This window comes from Budorcas taxicolor, chromosome X (assembly GCF_023091745.1).
Source record: "Budorcas taxicolor isolate Tak-1 chromosome X, Takin1.1, whole genome shotgun sequence".
NCBI classification, from domain to species: domain Eukaryota; kingdom Metazoa; phylum Chordata; class Mammalia; order Artiodactyla; family Bovidae; genus Budorcas; species Budorcas taxicolor.
In genome coordinates this window covers 124,660,141-124,675,551 of record NC_068935.1, presented here as the reverse complement: position 1 = coordinate 124,675,551, position 15,411 = coordinate 124,660,141, and the positions used below count along the sequence as shown (strand labels likewise).

Genomic DNA, 15,411 nt, shown 5'->3' with positions numbered 1-15,411 from the left:
TTCCTATTTGGCATTCCTGCTTACTTGCCAGAGGGGAAAAAAAATATTGGCTTTTTCAGAGAGAGGACCTTTCTTCTCCAAGGTAAGAGCTTCCTCACTGTTACTATATGTGGGAAGTAAAGCTGGCATAGAGCTCTACAGTTCACTTAGAGCAAAAATAATTTCAAAAACAACCCTAAAACATCAATACAATTCTGAACAAATGCTAAATGCTATGGTTACATATCACAGAAGGCTTCCTAACGCCATTTTACTTAGTGTTAACCAAAGTTCATGAAGACATTCTCAAAGTGCCTATGCTACAAGCTTTGAACAGAATAGAGAGAAAGATAATACACTTGACCCATGAGAAAGCTACTTGAGCAATCCTTTTCCCTAACGTACTGTTCCTGTTCTGGGACAATCTCCTGGGTTTCTCTGCAATACCACCTTCCTTTCTGCCAAGGACCACACTTCCTTTGGGTGAGAGGGGCTGGAATTGAGAAGGTGAACTGTTTCAAACTGCATCCTTTAAAGTAAATATATGCCTTAGTTTGAGGGCTGCAGAGAAAATAATTCATTTGCAAAATGTTTTAAGAAGGTAAGAAAGATCAACACAATCATCTAGCAAGAAATATAAAATTAAAATTTTGAAATTCATGAAAGATCCTAGCTTATAATACACAAAACTGCCTTAATTACACAGAATCAATAAAGAAAGTTATTCTACATGACTAAATTTTCCAATTAATGGAAACTGGCCAGAAGCAAAAGCAAAACACAACTCAATGAAAACCTTTAAAATATTAATTATGCAATTCCCTGACATCATAAAGTATAACAAATAATACTGGAGTCTTTTACTGATCACTTAGCATCACCCTTATGGCACAAAGTCCCAGTAACACCCTTGGGGGCTTTAGGAATATGACCAAATGACCTACACTTCCAGATTTCTCGAGCTTCTTGAGTTTCATATCTGGCTTTTGTTCTTTCCTCCTTTCTACTGGGTTATCAGTTATTGTTTCTCTCTGCTCTCAGTATACCTGTCCTTTGCAGCAGCCAACCTCTTCTTTTATAATTTTCAATTTGTAATCTACTATGAGTTGAAGCACCAGATTATTGGAACTACATAAAAAAGAACAACTGGCTTGAATTAATATGTGCTACTTTCTTCAACAGATTTCCTAATTAATGATTTAACTTATAATGAAATAATTACTATTACAATATCAGATATTTACCTATATCTCGTGAAAAGTCAGTACATTATTTTTGCGTTATCCCTAATGTATGTGCGAAATATACCAACCTTTAACTTGATGGATTATAGTTATGATTTGCTGAGCAAATTCTCCTGTAGGTTTGTTTTCAGTATTCTGAGTTGAGTCAAGATGTTCAAACACTGGATGAAACTTTTCACTTTTCCTGCCAACAGCAACCAAATCATGTGACATCTGTCTCTCTGTGGAATAGCTAGAAGCAACCCTAGAATAATTTGTAAATGTTTAACTAAATTTGAGACTATTCACTGAGAAAATAACTTATTAAAATTAATCAAGATAACTATAAAACTAAAAATGTTTATTTTTTCTTATAATTAAGGCACTAAATTGTATGCCATAAACATGTACAATAATGAGTAGGAGAAAATAGCTATAGGCACACAGTTTTGAGTTCTCCTTTTCAAATCAGAGATCATCAAATATTTGCCACTTTAATAATAAAATCTTCAAAATTCTAAGCTAAACAATTTTTACTTCAAAAAATACAGCATGGCATTGAAGACACTCAATATGCAAAATATAATCAGATTACTTTCTACTCCCAAATGTCCATATAACTATAAAGCCAGCAAGCTGACACTATCTTGAAATACTACCATTCTTTACAAGCTGATATCAAACATAATAATGTTTCTGACTTCATAAAAATCCTAAACCTCTATGTCAGTAATGAGCTGAGACTAGTATTTTGAAATCAAATTCTGTCTAGCTTAATCACTTACAAAGTCTCACTGAACTCTCAGAAAATAGCCTTAGTTGTTAGCAAAGTTATGATCATGAGAAGCAATGATACTGTTCACCCTAAAATATATCCTTAAGGATATACTACCATTTATAATATAACCCCAACCATCTTACCATTTTAATACTTTCTGAATCTTTATAACTTTCATTAAGCACTTTCCTGACCCTCAAGTACCATTATAAATTCATGATTATGACATATAACAATTATTCATGCCAAACAAAGGGGCTCAGAGCTTACAAATATTAATCTTTGTAATACCTCTATGCAGAAGGTGTCATGATACTGAGACAATAGATGTCATTTGTTTTGCTTTTCATCCCCGAGGTTAAGCATTCATTTGCATGTAATCCTTCCAAATGTCATAATGGGAAAGTATACTTTATTCTAAGAATGCTACTCCTGCTTAAAACCACTCAAATTCTTCATCTGTAGGCAGTTTATGCATCAGAAAAGAAAATGCCTCATTATTTATATTTATTCCTCATTTTGGACCCAAAACAGCACTAACCAGCTTATACCCATCTCACTCCTCTGCATTTAACTCTGAATAGCTTCTGGCTCTTCCTAAAAAATAAGTTCATTATTCAAAGAATTGAGATTTACAACTGCTAGGGTTTTTTATGATGATGTTTCAGAATCCAAAGATAAATCCAAAAGAGAGCCCTGAAATATGTTTTAAATAATAGCAGCACCACTAGAAAAAAATATCTCTTCATACAACAAAAATCAATCAGATGGATACATTTGGGGCTGTGGGTGTACACATGCACATATTTATTTACTGACGTCACTTAATAGCCATATATTTAAAACTGCTCCAAGGTTATGAAGGGCTTAAAGATATTCTTAACTGAAAATTTTAACTCTTCTAGCAAGATGGTTTTAAGTGCTTATTTTCAACTTCTCAGAGGAAAACCTTCCATCTGATTTTTCATGCTCCCTCTTAAATCAGCCCTGTTGAGATGACTCCCTGCCACGGCAGAAACATGGATGAGTGACTACGCCACAGGTTGATGCCATTGCTGTGGTTTCCTTGACTAATCAGAAAGACCTTTAGAGGGTCCATTTCTCCTCCTAATTTGTTCCAAGCTTCTCATTCTATATCTGATAACTAGTAAAAGACATTTAGTGATAAATGTTAGAAGCTAGAATGGCCCTGTAACAACCCCTACTAACAAAGTAATTAGCCTCCAATTAAAATAAATAAATTTAAATAAAAAATAAAATTAAAAAAAGAATTACATATGCTTTCTGTTCAAAGGGGTTTAATGGTACAAAAAGCTCTTCCATACCCCCAAAACAGCTTTACATTTTTTTTTACAGGAGAAAAATAAGATGTTTAAATAGAATTATAAAAATGATCTATAAGGGGAAATCAGTTGACAATGGTTTTCACTGCTGTCTCAGTTTCCCCCAAGACAAAACCAGCTGATAAAGGCTTCCAGTTTTTCACCAGATAATTATTAAAATTTACTTGTAATTTATTACTGTCATAACTCTTATCTCCCCACTCCAAGTCCAACTCTCAATTCATAGGAATACTGTGGTATACTTTGAAGCTATACTTAATTCTTGATATTTACCAGTTTAAAATTTTTCTCTAGAGATATCCCATAAGATTTTTAATAAAAAATGTAAAAGTGACCATCTTTCTAGAAAATATACATGAAAAGAATATAACCTGAAATTTTGTTTTTTAAAAATAACTATACTTTTGCTATAAGGAAAAACTTCTGGAGACTTCAAAATGCAAAATGTTCTAGGTAGTTTCATTTGCAAATTTAATCACCTCTTCATTTATATTTTAGTATTTCCCATGACATTACTGATCAACAAGTTTACAATTTCACAAAATATCCGCAAAACAAGTAGTTAAACTGGAAAGACCAAATGTTCTCATTTGAGATGCATTTTAGACACTTTTAAAAATTAAAATATAGCCATCACCTGTATTCTATTAAATCTTCTGGGTTCTCTGTTCCCTCCCCCCACTTCACCCTGGTTTTCCTTCTCTATTTAAGGATATTTCGCTTGATGTTCATCTGAGTGTCACGCATAACAACTAACAAAACATTTAAAAAAAAACTACATTAAAACTTAATTCCTCTTCTCCACAGTTAAAAAATCAACTGCCTGGCAAAACAACAATAACAAAAACCGAACCACCAAAATCAACGGATAATCTCCTGCTCTCTGGAAGTTTATAATAGGTAACAAAATTCATATGACACATGTAAAGTTTTCCTTTCTCAGTTTTATTCTAGCTAATAACTATCACAAAGCACTTTCTGAATCATAAGTTTGTTTTGTCTTCCTAAGAACACATTTAGAATTTTTGGAGTTGAGGGAAATGGATTAGAGAGACTGCTACTCCCTTAATTCAACATCTCATTATTACTTTTTTTCACAAAAGTCCCGTAACTGGCCTTGTCAACCTCAGTGCCCTTTCAAGACATCTGATAGAAGGTGGCCAAAACTGAGCCCTCTCCCAGAAGCTAATCCTGTTACATCAGGCTGGCTGTGTGGTGGTCTTACTTTCACACCTCCTGCCCTTCTATTTCCTTTCCCTAGACTGCTCAGAATGGCACAGCTCAAAGTTCCTGGGTGTGTTTTCTGCCTTTGTTAACCTATAAATATAAAAGGTCTTTCATCTCATCTCCACATGTCTAAAACACACCAACCTTCAAAGCCTAGCTCACATGTCAACTCCTGAAAGAAGCCTTCCCTGAATCCCCCAGCTTGGGATCATCTGAATCACATATCACACACCACCTCACACATCACTCCACTGTGCCATGGTATTACCAACATCATCTTCTTGCCTCTAAGACCAGGGGAGAAGAAACTTAATCCTATGTGGATCCATAGTCCCAGGGCACCTTAACAGATTGTCTCACAGGGTAGGTTCTCAAAAAATATCTGCTGTATAAAAAAATGATAAAATGAAAAATGACTGGCACAATATGAAATGATGAGTTTCACCTTAAAAGATGACAGATTTAAAAATTCTGAGATCAATTTTTGTTTTTTAACTTTCTTGGCTTACTTCAAAAAATTTTAACTTAATTTAGATAATTTTTTTTCATTTTTTATAAGAGAAAACCTCAAATATATTCAAAAGTTCAGAGAATCCTATGATGAGCCTGTCAAGTTAGCTTCAATAGTTATCAACACATAACCAACTGAAGCAGACTCACAGATCCTAGAGGAACACCCAGTTAATTTGGGCCCCAAAAGGCATAGCCAGGTGACCTGCCCAATGTTATGGAACTGAGCAGTGACCTACTGGAAAACAAAGACCTATACATCCCAACATCAAACAAAGTTTACCTCCCTATACTAGGACCCCCAAGAGGTACTAAGAGAAGACTGAGCGAAACATAGGAATGAAAGGGAATCTTTTCTCAATTAATTTTTGAGTTTAGAAAATATATATGAGAAATATCAGAAGGAAAAAACTCTTAAGATTTTTGTGATACCTAGCAGCAAGTTAGCAGGTTTGTGTATCACAAAAATATCTCCACCCAGCTTATTTTGCCTCCAGCTGAAAAGTGCCCATCACGGGTAAGCTTGTGTGATTAGGTTACCTTCCTTCTATCCTAGCTGTGGTTTTTCACTCTTCCCCAGCCTAAGCAGCACCTGACTGCCCGGAGCATCAGGGCTCCAGTGTCTTCTGGGGCTCATCATCCACCTCATTCCCCTTTTAGAATGGGGAAAAACTGGGTAGGGTCAGGGATGCCCTCTCTGTATCTCTTCACTGGGAAATAAAAGGATTAAGTGCAAATATGGCTGAGGCAGTCAGTCCAATGTTGCCTTCACTAGCCAACCTTCTCATTCTAGATGCCTAGTGCTAGCACCTGGGAAGTCAAAGGAGCCTCAGTGCAGGCCCACCTGCCCCAGCTTACTCTTCTCTGGAGACTGGCATGCCCTCCTTCCCTCCTCTCACCAACTTCCTAGCCTGACCAAGGTTCAGTCTCTCACCTATTCTGTCCAGTAGTAAACCCAAACTCCCTTCATCTGCCCCATGACTTTCAGATGTCTACAACAGTGAGTGTTTGGAGTTCATAACAACCTTAGTACAGATTTTCATATTGTGACGCTCTTCATTCTGAAACATAGTTATGACTCATATGTAACTTCTACCTCTGATAATGCAGTTTCTGACAAAGTAGGTCACTAGAAGGTCACTAGGTCAACTAGGCTTCTATTTCTCAACATCAAATTATAAAATTAACAGTGTTCAGCATCTCTAATGAGGTCTACTAAAATAAAATCCTTCAAAATTGTTACTTCTATGTTGACAGAAGTATTAACTATGCACTGAACATTCAAGAAGTGTCACCTACTGCTATTCTAGATACAAACTAATACCTAGAAAAATCACTAGGTTTCAACTGCACTGATAACTGGAAGAAAATGTATCAAAACCGGACCCAAGCTAAGAAAGCAAATGAATGTATAAAATGAACTGCCTTATTAGTATCTCCAAAAAAAGTGGATACTCTAGATTTTAACCAACAAATAACCTATCTGCACTCTATGATTATTTCAGTTTTATTAAGCAGAAGGAAATCTAATTTATGTTGGGAGTTGAGAACATGGCTCTGTTGAGGATATGAACTATCAATACCTTTGTTTTATGGACACTTCATCAGTTCACACATAACTAAATTCAACCCCACAAAATTCTTACACATTCATTCATCAGTTAATAATTATAATCAGAGAGAAAGATTTTTGCTGATTATGATGCACTGCCATGCTGAAAAGATACATATATTTATTAAGAAAAATCACTAGGTGACAACTGTATGTTTTCAACTGCACTGATAACTCAAAGAACATGTATTAAAACCTGACCCAAGCTAAGAAAGGAAACGAATGTATAAAATGAACCACCATTTATACATTTTAAACAAATGTATAAAATGAAGAACCAAGATTCTTAAAGTCTTTAGAAAGAACTTACAGTAAAGCTCTTTATTACACAAACCATTCCATAGGTCCTTGTCAGGTAATTCAAACATGTACTGACAGGTCCCACTTAATGGGCCATGAAATTCACAAAAGGAGAGTTTATAAATTCAAAACAAAGGTACAGCAGCCTCAATTTTAGGAAGCTCATTTTTGTGACACATGATGAAGATTGAGCTTCTATTTCTCAACGTCGTTATAAAATTAACAGTGTTCAGCATCTCTAATGAGGTCTACTAAAATAAAATTCTTCAAAATTGTTACTTCTAGCATTCTTTAAAAATGTTACAGCCAACTTATTAATTCTAATTTAAGAATAAAACATTTCTTCATTAAATATTTAAAAATTCAAGATTTTAACTTTTATTTTAAAATTACTTTTACTATTATTTTAAAATTCAAAGTTTTTGTGATTTTACTTTTATGTAAAAATTCAAGATTTTTGTGATTTGATTGCATGTAATTTTACCTCAAAAGAAAAAAAACTGTAAACAAATATTAAATACTGAAATATGTAAAGGTGAGTGTACTTGTATCTTCTGTATTTCACTTTGAAATGCAGTGAAAAATTAAGATGGAATGATAGATGAACAGATGTGATTACAGAAGTATAGTAAAATGTTAATTGTAGACTCTAGGTGGGTATATAGGTGATGACTGTACACCTATATATGTTTGTATGTTTTGTTTCAACTTTCAATTATGTTTCAATTGTGTTTTAATTATGTTTCAACTTTTCTGTATGTTTGAACATTTTCATAATATAAGGTTAGAAAGAGAAAAATCTTAAGGTAAGATCCTTAAACTTGATGCTCAGAGTAGCCTTTATACTCTTAAGATTAAGAACTAGTAGAGCCGTTATGGAGAAGGCAATGGCACCCCACTCCAGTACTCTTGCCTGGAAAATCCCATGGACGGAGGAGCCTGGTAGGCTGCAGTCCATGGGGTCGCTAAGAGTCGGACATGACTGAAGCTACTTCACTTTCACTTTTCACTTTCATGCATTGGAGAAGGAAATGGCAACCCACTCCAGTGTTCTTGCCTGGAGAATTCCAGGGATAGGGGAGCCTGGTGGGCTGCCGTCTGTGGGGTCGCACAGAGTCAGACACGACTGAAGCAACTTAGCAGCAGCAGCAGCAGAGCCTTTATACTCTTAAGATTAAGAACTAGTAGGAAATATAGCACAAAGTGACTTAAGACATATTATATAAAATAGAATGTTGCCGTTTAGTCACTAAGTCATGTCTGACTCTTTTGCGACCCCATGGACTGTAGCCCACCAGGCTCCTTTGTCCGTGGCATTTCCCAGGCAAGATTACTGGAGTGGGTTATGACAACCATATATATGGTTATATACGGTTATGACAGCCATATAGAAAAGTAGCCCCAAAAAGCTGTATCAAAATATTAATAAAATGGTCCTAAGGTAATAGGATTATGGGTGATTTCCCCCCTCCCTTCTATTTGTCCAACTTCTTCTAATATAATCATATATATAAATTCTTTCTGTGTACATATAAATATGCATATGTATATTTTGAGATATTTTTGCAAGTATAATGAATGTAAAAAAATATCAGGAAAAGGACAGTCAAATCTAACTTTAAAGAAAGAAACAAATGTATTTAAAAAAAAAAAAAGACTATGGGTTTACCACCCTCACTTTTACATTCTAACCTTGGATTTTTTTCCCTCTAGTTTTTTTTTCAAATACAGATACGAGTCAACTGTGAACATAAATGCATCAAATCAACATGGTCCATCACTTTTTAACTCACATACTGGTAGCGTATTAAGATAACAAACAGACTAGCTGATGCATCCAAGTGTCAGTGCGTTATTATTCTCAGAATCCATAAACAGAGGTAATAGAACAAAACATGCAATCCACTTTAGAGGAATAAAACCTATTACGAAAGTAGTCTTTTTTGTTAAAGTCTCATTAAGCGCTAAACCAAATGTCTTACAAATTGGCCTCTCTCTAGACTCTAGCCTAATTCCTCTACCTAGGAGAAGCTAATTGGTTGAGCTCCACTCCTTTTGAGATGGTAGCAAGAACCATGTTAAGTCATCCACCTCCTTGAGACACAAGGGGACATATAGATTTGAGCCACAGGCACAGACTCAGATTTAAGTCACTTCATCTCTCACAGCCTCATGGTCTTTCTCTATAATATCAGGGCCTGCTGAAAGGTCCCTTCCAGGCCAAAAGTTCTCTGAATTATATGCAACAGGGAAAACAGGCTTTGAGAAATTGAGCAAGGAATAGGTCTCCCTGAATACGACCTGGCCTATTTGTGGGTATAGAAAATGTGGAAACATAAAAACATGTAAATTCATGAAGAGGACCAACTCCATAGAATGCCCTGCACCCCAAAAGCATCTTGAGATACAAACACGGAAATAAACATGACATCATCCTGTATTACTAAATCATGGGATTAATTCCCATTACAGGGCTTTTTTGAAAAATCTGGCAATCCCCACCCCCTCACTTGATGAACTCTAAACACACTATGAACTCTATTTTCAAAGCTAAAATAAAGGTGGCAGAAACAGTTATTATACATCATTAAGAAAAAATGAAGATAATACCTAGATCTATTCTGTGCTTGCTTCACATCTACTTTAACTGTGAGTGACTTCTTCCTAAGAAAGACAGATGAAGGCTTCAAGTCGGAATCACTATTATCAAGTTGGTTACAGGAAGAGTTGCTGTCTTTACTGCCAGCTCTTTCTTTCTTTATTTTGTCCTTCCGTGTGTCCTTACAGGATCTCGAATCAACATCGCTTTTATCTGAGTGGGTTAAGGCAGCACAGTCTTTCTTTGATGGCTTAGAAGATTCTCTGACTTGCCCACCTTCAGTCTCTCTCCCTCTTCCAGCATGAGAACAACTGGACTCTCTATTCACAGGGACTTTTTGAGAACTCAATTTTCTATCTTCCTCCTTAGGGTACCTCTGAGCTCTTCCATCATAAAAGTCCTTGTCGCCATCTGAGGTCTTTCGATATCTGTGGCGAGAATCACAGGATACCTTGGCTGCTGAACTGGTCTCTGGGAATTCCCTTGGAGCATATCGATGAGTCTGGGTTTCAAGGTTCCACTGATCTTTCTTCTCTTGGTAAGGAGCAGAAAAATGCCTGGATTTCCACTGCAGGCTCCTGACAGGCTCTCTGTTTTCATACCTCTCCACATCGTGAGGTCTTTTTGATGTGTGTCCGTATTTTCTGAAATCATGATCCTCAGGATACCTGTGTTGACATAAAACAGTTTACATTTGCACTAGAGAGAAGAAAGTGAGAATTTATATGTGTGGAATGTTGGGCAGCATGGCTTTAAATGCAAAATGTAGTGGAAAGTTAACCTACAATCCCTTAAGCCAGCTCATAGATGCACAAGGTATTTAAAGAAAATAGCATCTTTTAAAAAAAATATATTCTAGCCATCTACATGATTTACTCTAAAAATAAACACTTCACTACTATCAGTAGACCAAAACCACACTACAATGCTTTTGATCTTTTAGACAAAAGCTTTTCAAGGTTATCTTTAACCATAAAGTAAACAGACTTTTTCATTTGAGGCTTTATATCGAATTATGCTAGTTTAATGTTTTTCTATACCTCTTCTGAAAAGAGCTCCTTTTCTCAAAATCTTCAGAGCCTCTTCTAAGTGACTGAGAGTATTTTTCATCTTGTATCCTCTGGTGCCTCGGTTCATCTTCATGCCAATATCCTTCGAATCTAAAAGAATCTGTTGTTGATCTCACAGGTGGTGTCCCTCCTTTTTCACTTCTTCTATTTCTGCGGTCATCAGGAATATACCTTCCTTGTGCTTTCTGGGGATAACAACTCCTCTGGTGCTCTTTGTAGAATATACCTTCTGAGTGTCTGGGCACATATTGAGCTCTTCTGTTACTATCATCTCCTCTTTCTGGTAAATATACTTGGGGAGGCTTATAAGTATAAAACTTTTCTGAAGAGCTTCCTCTTATGTTTGGGGAAGGTGATCTATGCTCGTAAGATCGGTAATATATATTTTCACGAGAAGAAATCCTTGGTTTACTCTGTCCATATTTCTCATTGTCCATTCTCCAAGTGATGTGTCTTTTTGGATCCTTCCTATAGTCGTAGCCATAATGCTCATATCTTTGCTTGTAGTGTTCAGAACTTCTAGGCACTGGTGTTAAAGACCTATGTAAACAAATACAGAAAAGTTTAGTCCATTCAAAGACAATACACTAAGTTGGTCTTACAGTGACTTATCCAAATAAAACATTTGCTTTCCCCTGCCTCTTCCACTCCGATTCATCAGTATTTGGTATCTGTATTCTAAATTGTTCACTTGGGAGCCTGACTAGGCTTCTGCCCAATTCAACATGCATACTCTTTTCACCTGAACTAATGTACCCCATGTACATATCAAAATGGGCTGAGCACAGCCATCCTACTGGAGGAGGACCAGCTTAGGTACGCAGCAGGATCCATTTTGGAAGACTGCTGACAGCAAAGTTCTGGCAAAAGAGCCTGCCAACAAAAGCTTACGTCAGGTTCCATGGTCAAGTAAGAAATAAGGAGAAAGAGGGTTAGTTTCACACAATTAAGTGTGCAGGAGAATCTCTGGAAAACTGAACATAATCTCTGAAATCAAAATAGATTCTAAGAGTTTATGTTGCATATCAAATCCAAACTCAGACCCCAAACTGATCTCACAGTTTTCATAACTGATTGTCTATTCTCTCTACTAAGGTTATATCAAGTAGCAAAAACTACATCTTTAAACAGCATGTGGAGGTGGTGGGAGGAAGAAGACCTTAAGAAGTGGACCTCATGCCTGGTCCCTCCAGTATTACTATTGACATAAATAAGTTTTATGTCCCAGACCTGTCCCCTTATATATAAAATGAAGGAAGTGCTGTTGAATCATAGCTTTTAATTCTGTGAATGTGTGCTTTAGTGCAGCTTTAATGATCTCCAGGGACAGCATGCCCTTTCTGTAACTACCTTCTCTAACACCTGAGCACTGCCAACATGGAACCTTTCATTCCAACTGAGGAGGAAGGCTTCTGTATCTGAGGAAACCAGTCTGAGTCACCAGTCTTAAGGTTAAGAGAGAGAAGTACTACCATCTAGTTCAAATTTGCACCTGGGGACCTTTCCTCCCATCTGACTTATCCAATCTCCCAACTTCCTGAGAGTTTACTGTCTTCTAACCAATGCAGCAGCTACCTTTGCAGTTTTTGTTATCACCCCCTCTGCAGCAGCTGCCACGGAGTTGAAACAACCATGAGTAAAACTCTTTCCATTTGGTGACATGTCTGGGTTCTTCCTACAAGAAAGGAGGCTGATTTATCTTCCTCATGTACATACCAGGACTTATACACTGGATTTGACAATCTCTCCCTCTAGAGTCACCAAACTAGATGCACTGGCAAGTGCATTATTCAGCTGAAGCAGAGACTCTGTCATCCAGCTGGCTGTAACTCTTCACAGGAAGAAGCCACTGAAGACCCTGAGGACTTCCTGGAACACTCCATCTTTTCTACTGCTAAGGAGAAAAGCTGCCAGCCAGAGGCTGAGGTCTTCCAGACTGACGAAATACTCAATCTCTTACTTTAATCCTTACCTCACATTGAGTACTGCTTTGATATTATACCTCATATCAGGGTTCTATTGCACAGAGCCCCTTTCTTCTGAAGGAGACTGCTGAAATAGTGGCTATCATTTACAGTTCTCCTAAAGAGACAAAAGAGACCCAAGGAGTCTGTTGGGACACTCCATGAGTCTCTAGTGCTCTGCATGCCTCCTGAGCTTCTGTTTCAAGGCAAACTCCCTGGAAAGATAGGGACAGGGCCTCCCTAAGGGGCAGAGAGCCAATGTGTTTGCTGTCCAGGATAACAAGATAATGTCTCCTCCAAGAAAAAGGCTGGGCAGGATTCCCTGCTGTCCTTAATGGGGCTTGGGTTCCTCAGCTGTGTCAGCAGCTCCCACCCTCAGAGGACTAGAGGTAATGTGTGTGTGTGTTAGTCGCTCAGTTGTGAGTGACTACATGGTTGCAACCCCATAGACTGGGGCCCACCAGGCTCCTCTGTCCATGGAATTTCCCAGGCAAGAGTACTGGAGTGGGCTGCCATTCCCTTCTCCAGGGGATCTTCCCAACACAGGGATCGAACCCAGGTCTCCTACACTGCAAGCAGACTTTTACTGTCTGACCCACTAGGGAAGACAAGAGGTAACAGGAACACAGGAACAGGAAGCTCAGCTGCCTGCTGCACATGAGTAATAAAGGTTTTTGTCTCTGATCCAAGAGTGCCTTGTGACACACTAATCTGTTAGCCTGCAAGTAGGGAATGATAGCAGACCCTTTAGAGTTGGTGACAAAGGGTTCTGAGAAGGCACCCAGAAATCAGGCACTAAGCTTGGCAGGGTCTTTTGTGCCACCTCACCAGAGCCTACCACAAAAGGGTGAAGCAAATGACCTCTGTGAGGCCCTCCATGTTCAAACCATTTACTTCTTTGCATTCCTTTTTCTTTCTGAAGCTCTTCCACATTATAATTTGGTCTTGAAAATGACAAAATGAAAACTGTTGAAGCATGTTCCAAACCCATGCTTACTCTGCTTAACTAAGGACTGCTCACCTGTGCCTCCACCTGGGGGATCTAGAGCGTGACCGTGCCATCCTTTGACACGTGAGCCACTATCCTCTTTTTACACTGCAAAGAAACACAGGATTAGCAAGTTTGTAGAAAGGGCCTGTAACCTGCTCCAAAAACAGTGAATGCCACTGACAAAAAGTAACTTAAGCCCTCTGTGCCTCAATTTCCTTATAGGACCCACCTTATTGAAATGTTATAAACATAAAATCAATTAGATCAAAGGTAAGAAAGTTTTTTCTGTAAAAGGCCAGAGCATAACTATTTCAGATTTTGCAGTTCATATAAGGTCTTCATCATATTATCTTCTTAAAAAAATTTTTTTAATATAAAAATCATTTATAGATCAAGGACCACACAAAAATAGGCCCCAAAGGCCAAATGCATTGTAGTTTGATGATCCCTGAATTAAGTCATGAAAAAAGCTCAGAATACTGCCTAGCACACAACAACTACTAAATAAGTGTTTCAAAAATAGGGAACACTCCCCCAGAATTCCTCTGAACACAACCACTACTCCTCCTCCCCACCTTTCATCATTGGTTACATACATATAACTGCAGTTACGTTCATACAATCATAGTCAAAATATTTAGGAATACTTGATGATATATCCCACTTTTAAAATTGTTAGATAATAAGAATTACAATGCCTAATTATCATACTCAATTATCACCTAACTTCCACCAGGTAAATACACCAAAACTTAAGCATGATTAGACATTTAGTTTGCTTCTGTTTTCTAAAACAAATAATGTCAAATAAGTTAATTTTAGAAAACATATAAACTAGGTTTTAAAAATACATTTCAGTCTTTAAAAGAAACTGGTAGATTTAGGAACTGAATTTTTATAAAAAACCCATTTGGGTATAATCTTTTATAAGTTGTTTTTAGCACAAGTCGCTCAGTTGTGTCCGACTCTTTGCTACCCCATGGACTATACAGTCCATGGAATTCCAGAATACTGAAAGCCGTTCCCTTCTCCATTTCAGTAATCTTCCTCAGTTCTGATACTATAGTTAAGTAGTGCCCAATTAACTGGACCCAACCCCCTGATGGCTTTCAAAATTATTGCCATGGGTCCATGAATAATACACACAGCTACCAAAAACAGACTACAGAATGAGTAAGGGTATGTCTCACATATTAGAACCTCTATTATGCAAATTTCTGAAGATACTATAGCCACTGTTAAAATATAAATGACTTCTTGTCACTACGAAGTTTTATCACTAATATAAAAAGTACAACCATAACTATGTGAACATAGGTTTGAAAATGGAGTTCTCATAGTCAAATATTTGCAAACTATTGCTATAATAAATTTCAGAAGAAAGTAAAAGCATGTAAGGTCAAAGGACTTGAACCAGATCACTCACCAGAATCACATTCAATTCAATTCAGTTATACATTGGTTCTTTTCAAAAAAAAAAAAATGAGGCTAGGAAAAATTAGTTCAGATGCAGTATGAAATTAAGACACTAAAGCAGAAAGTGTTTTCTTCTGAAAGTGCAGTTTCTCAGTCGTGTCTGACTCTTTGCGGCCCCTTGTACTATAGCCTACCAGGCTCCTCTGTCCACAGGATTTTCCAGGCAAGGGTACTGGAGTGGGTTGTCATTTCCTTCTCCAGGGGATCTTCCTAACCCAGGGATCGAACCCAGGTCTCCCACATTGCAGGAAGACACTTTACCATCTGAGCCACCAGGGAAGCCCAGTGTTTTCTTAGTAACTAAAAATATAAAAATGGGGGGGGGGGGGATGGGGGAAG

General features: G+C 37.3%; 1 protein-coding gene across 1 annotated transcript in view; it reads right to left on the bottom strand.

Annotated features, from left to right (window-relative positions):
- The window catches only part of BCLAF3 (BCLAF1 and THRAP3 family member 3), a 40,451-nt gene extending 26,784 nt beyond the window's left edge, over window positions 1-13,667 (bottom strand). Inside the window, exons 1-4 of the mRNA XM_052663680.1 lie at window positions 13,627-13,667; window positions 10,612-11,181; window positions 9,583-10,239; window positions 1,292-1,467 (exon numbers count right to left, since the gene is read on the bottom strand). Coding sequence (XP_052519640.1) covers window positions 1,292-1,467; window positions 9,583-10,239; window positions 10,612-11,181; window positions 13,627-13,667 — 1,444 coding nt within the window. The remainder of the gene's footprint in view (window positions 1-1,291; window positions 1,468-9,582; window positions 10,240-10,611; window positions 11,182-13,626) is intronic.
- Between the last annotated feature and the right edge of the window lie 1,744 nt (window positions 13,668-15,411).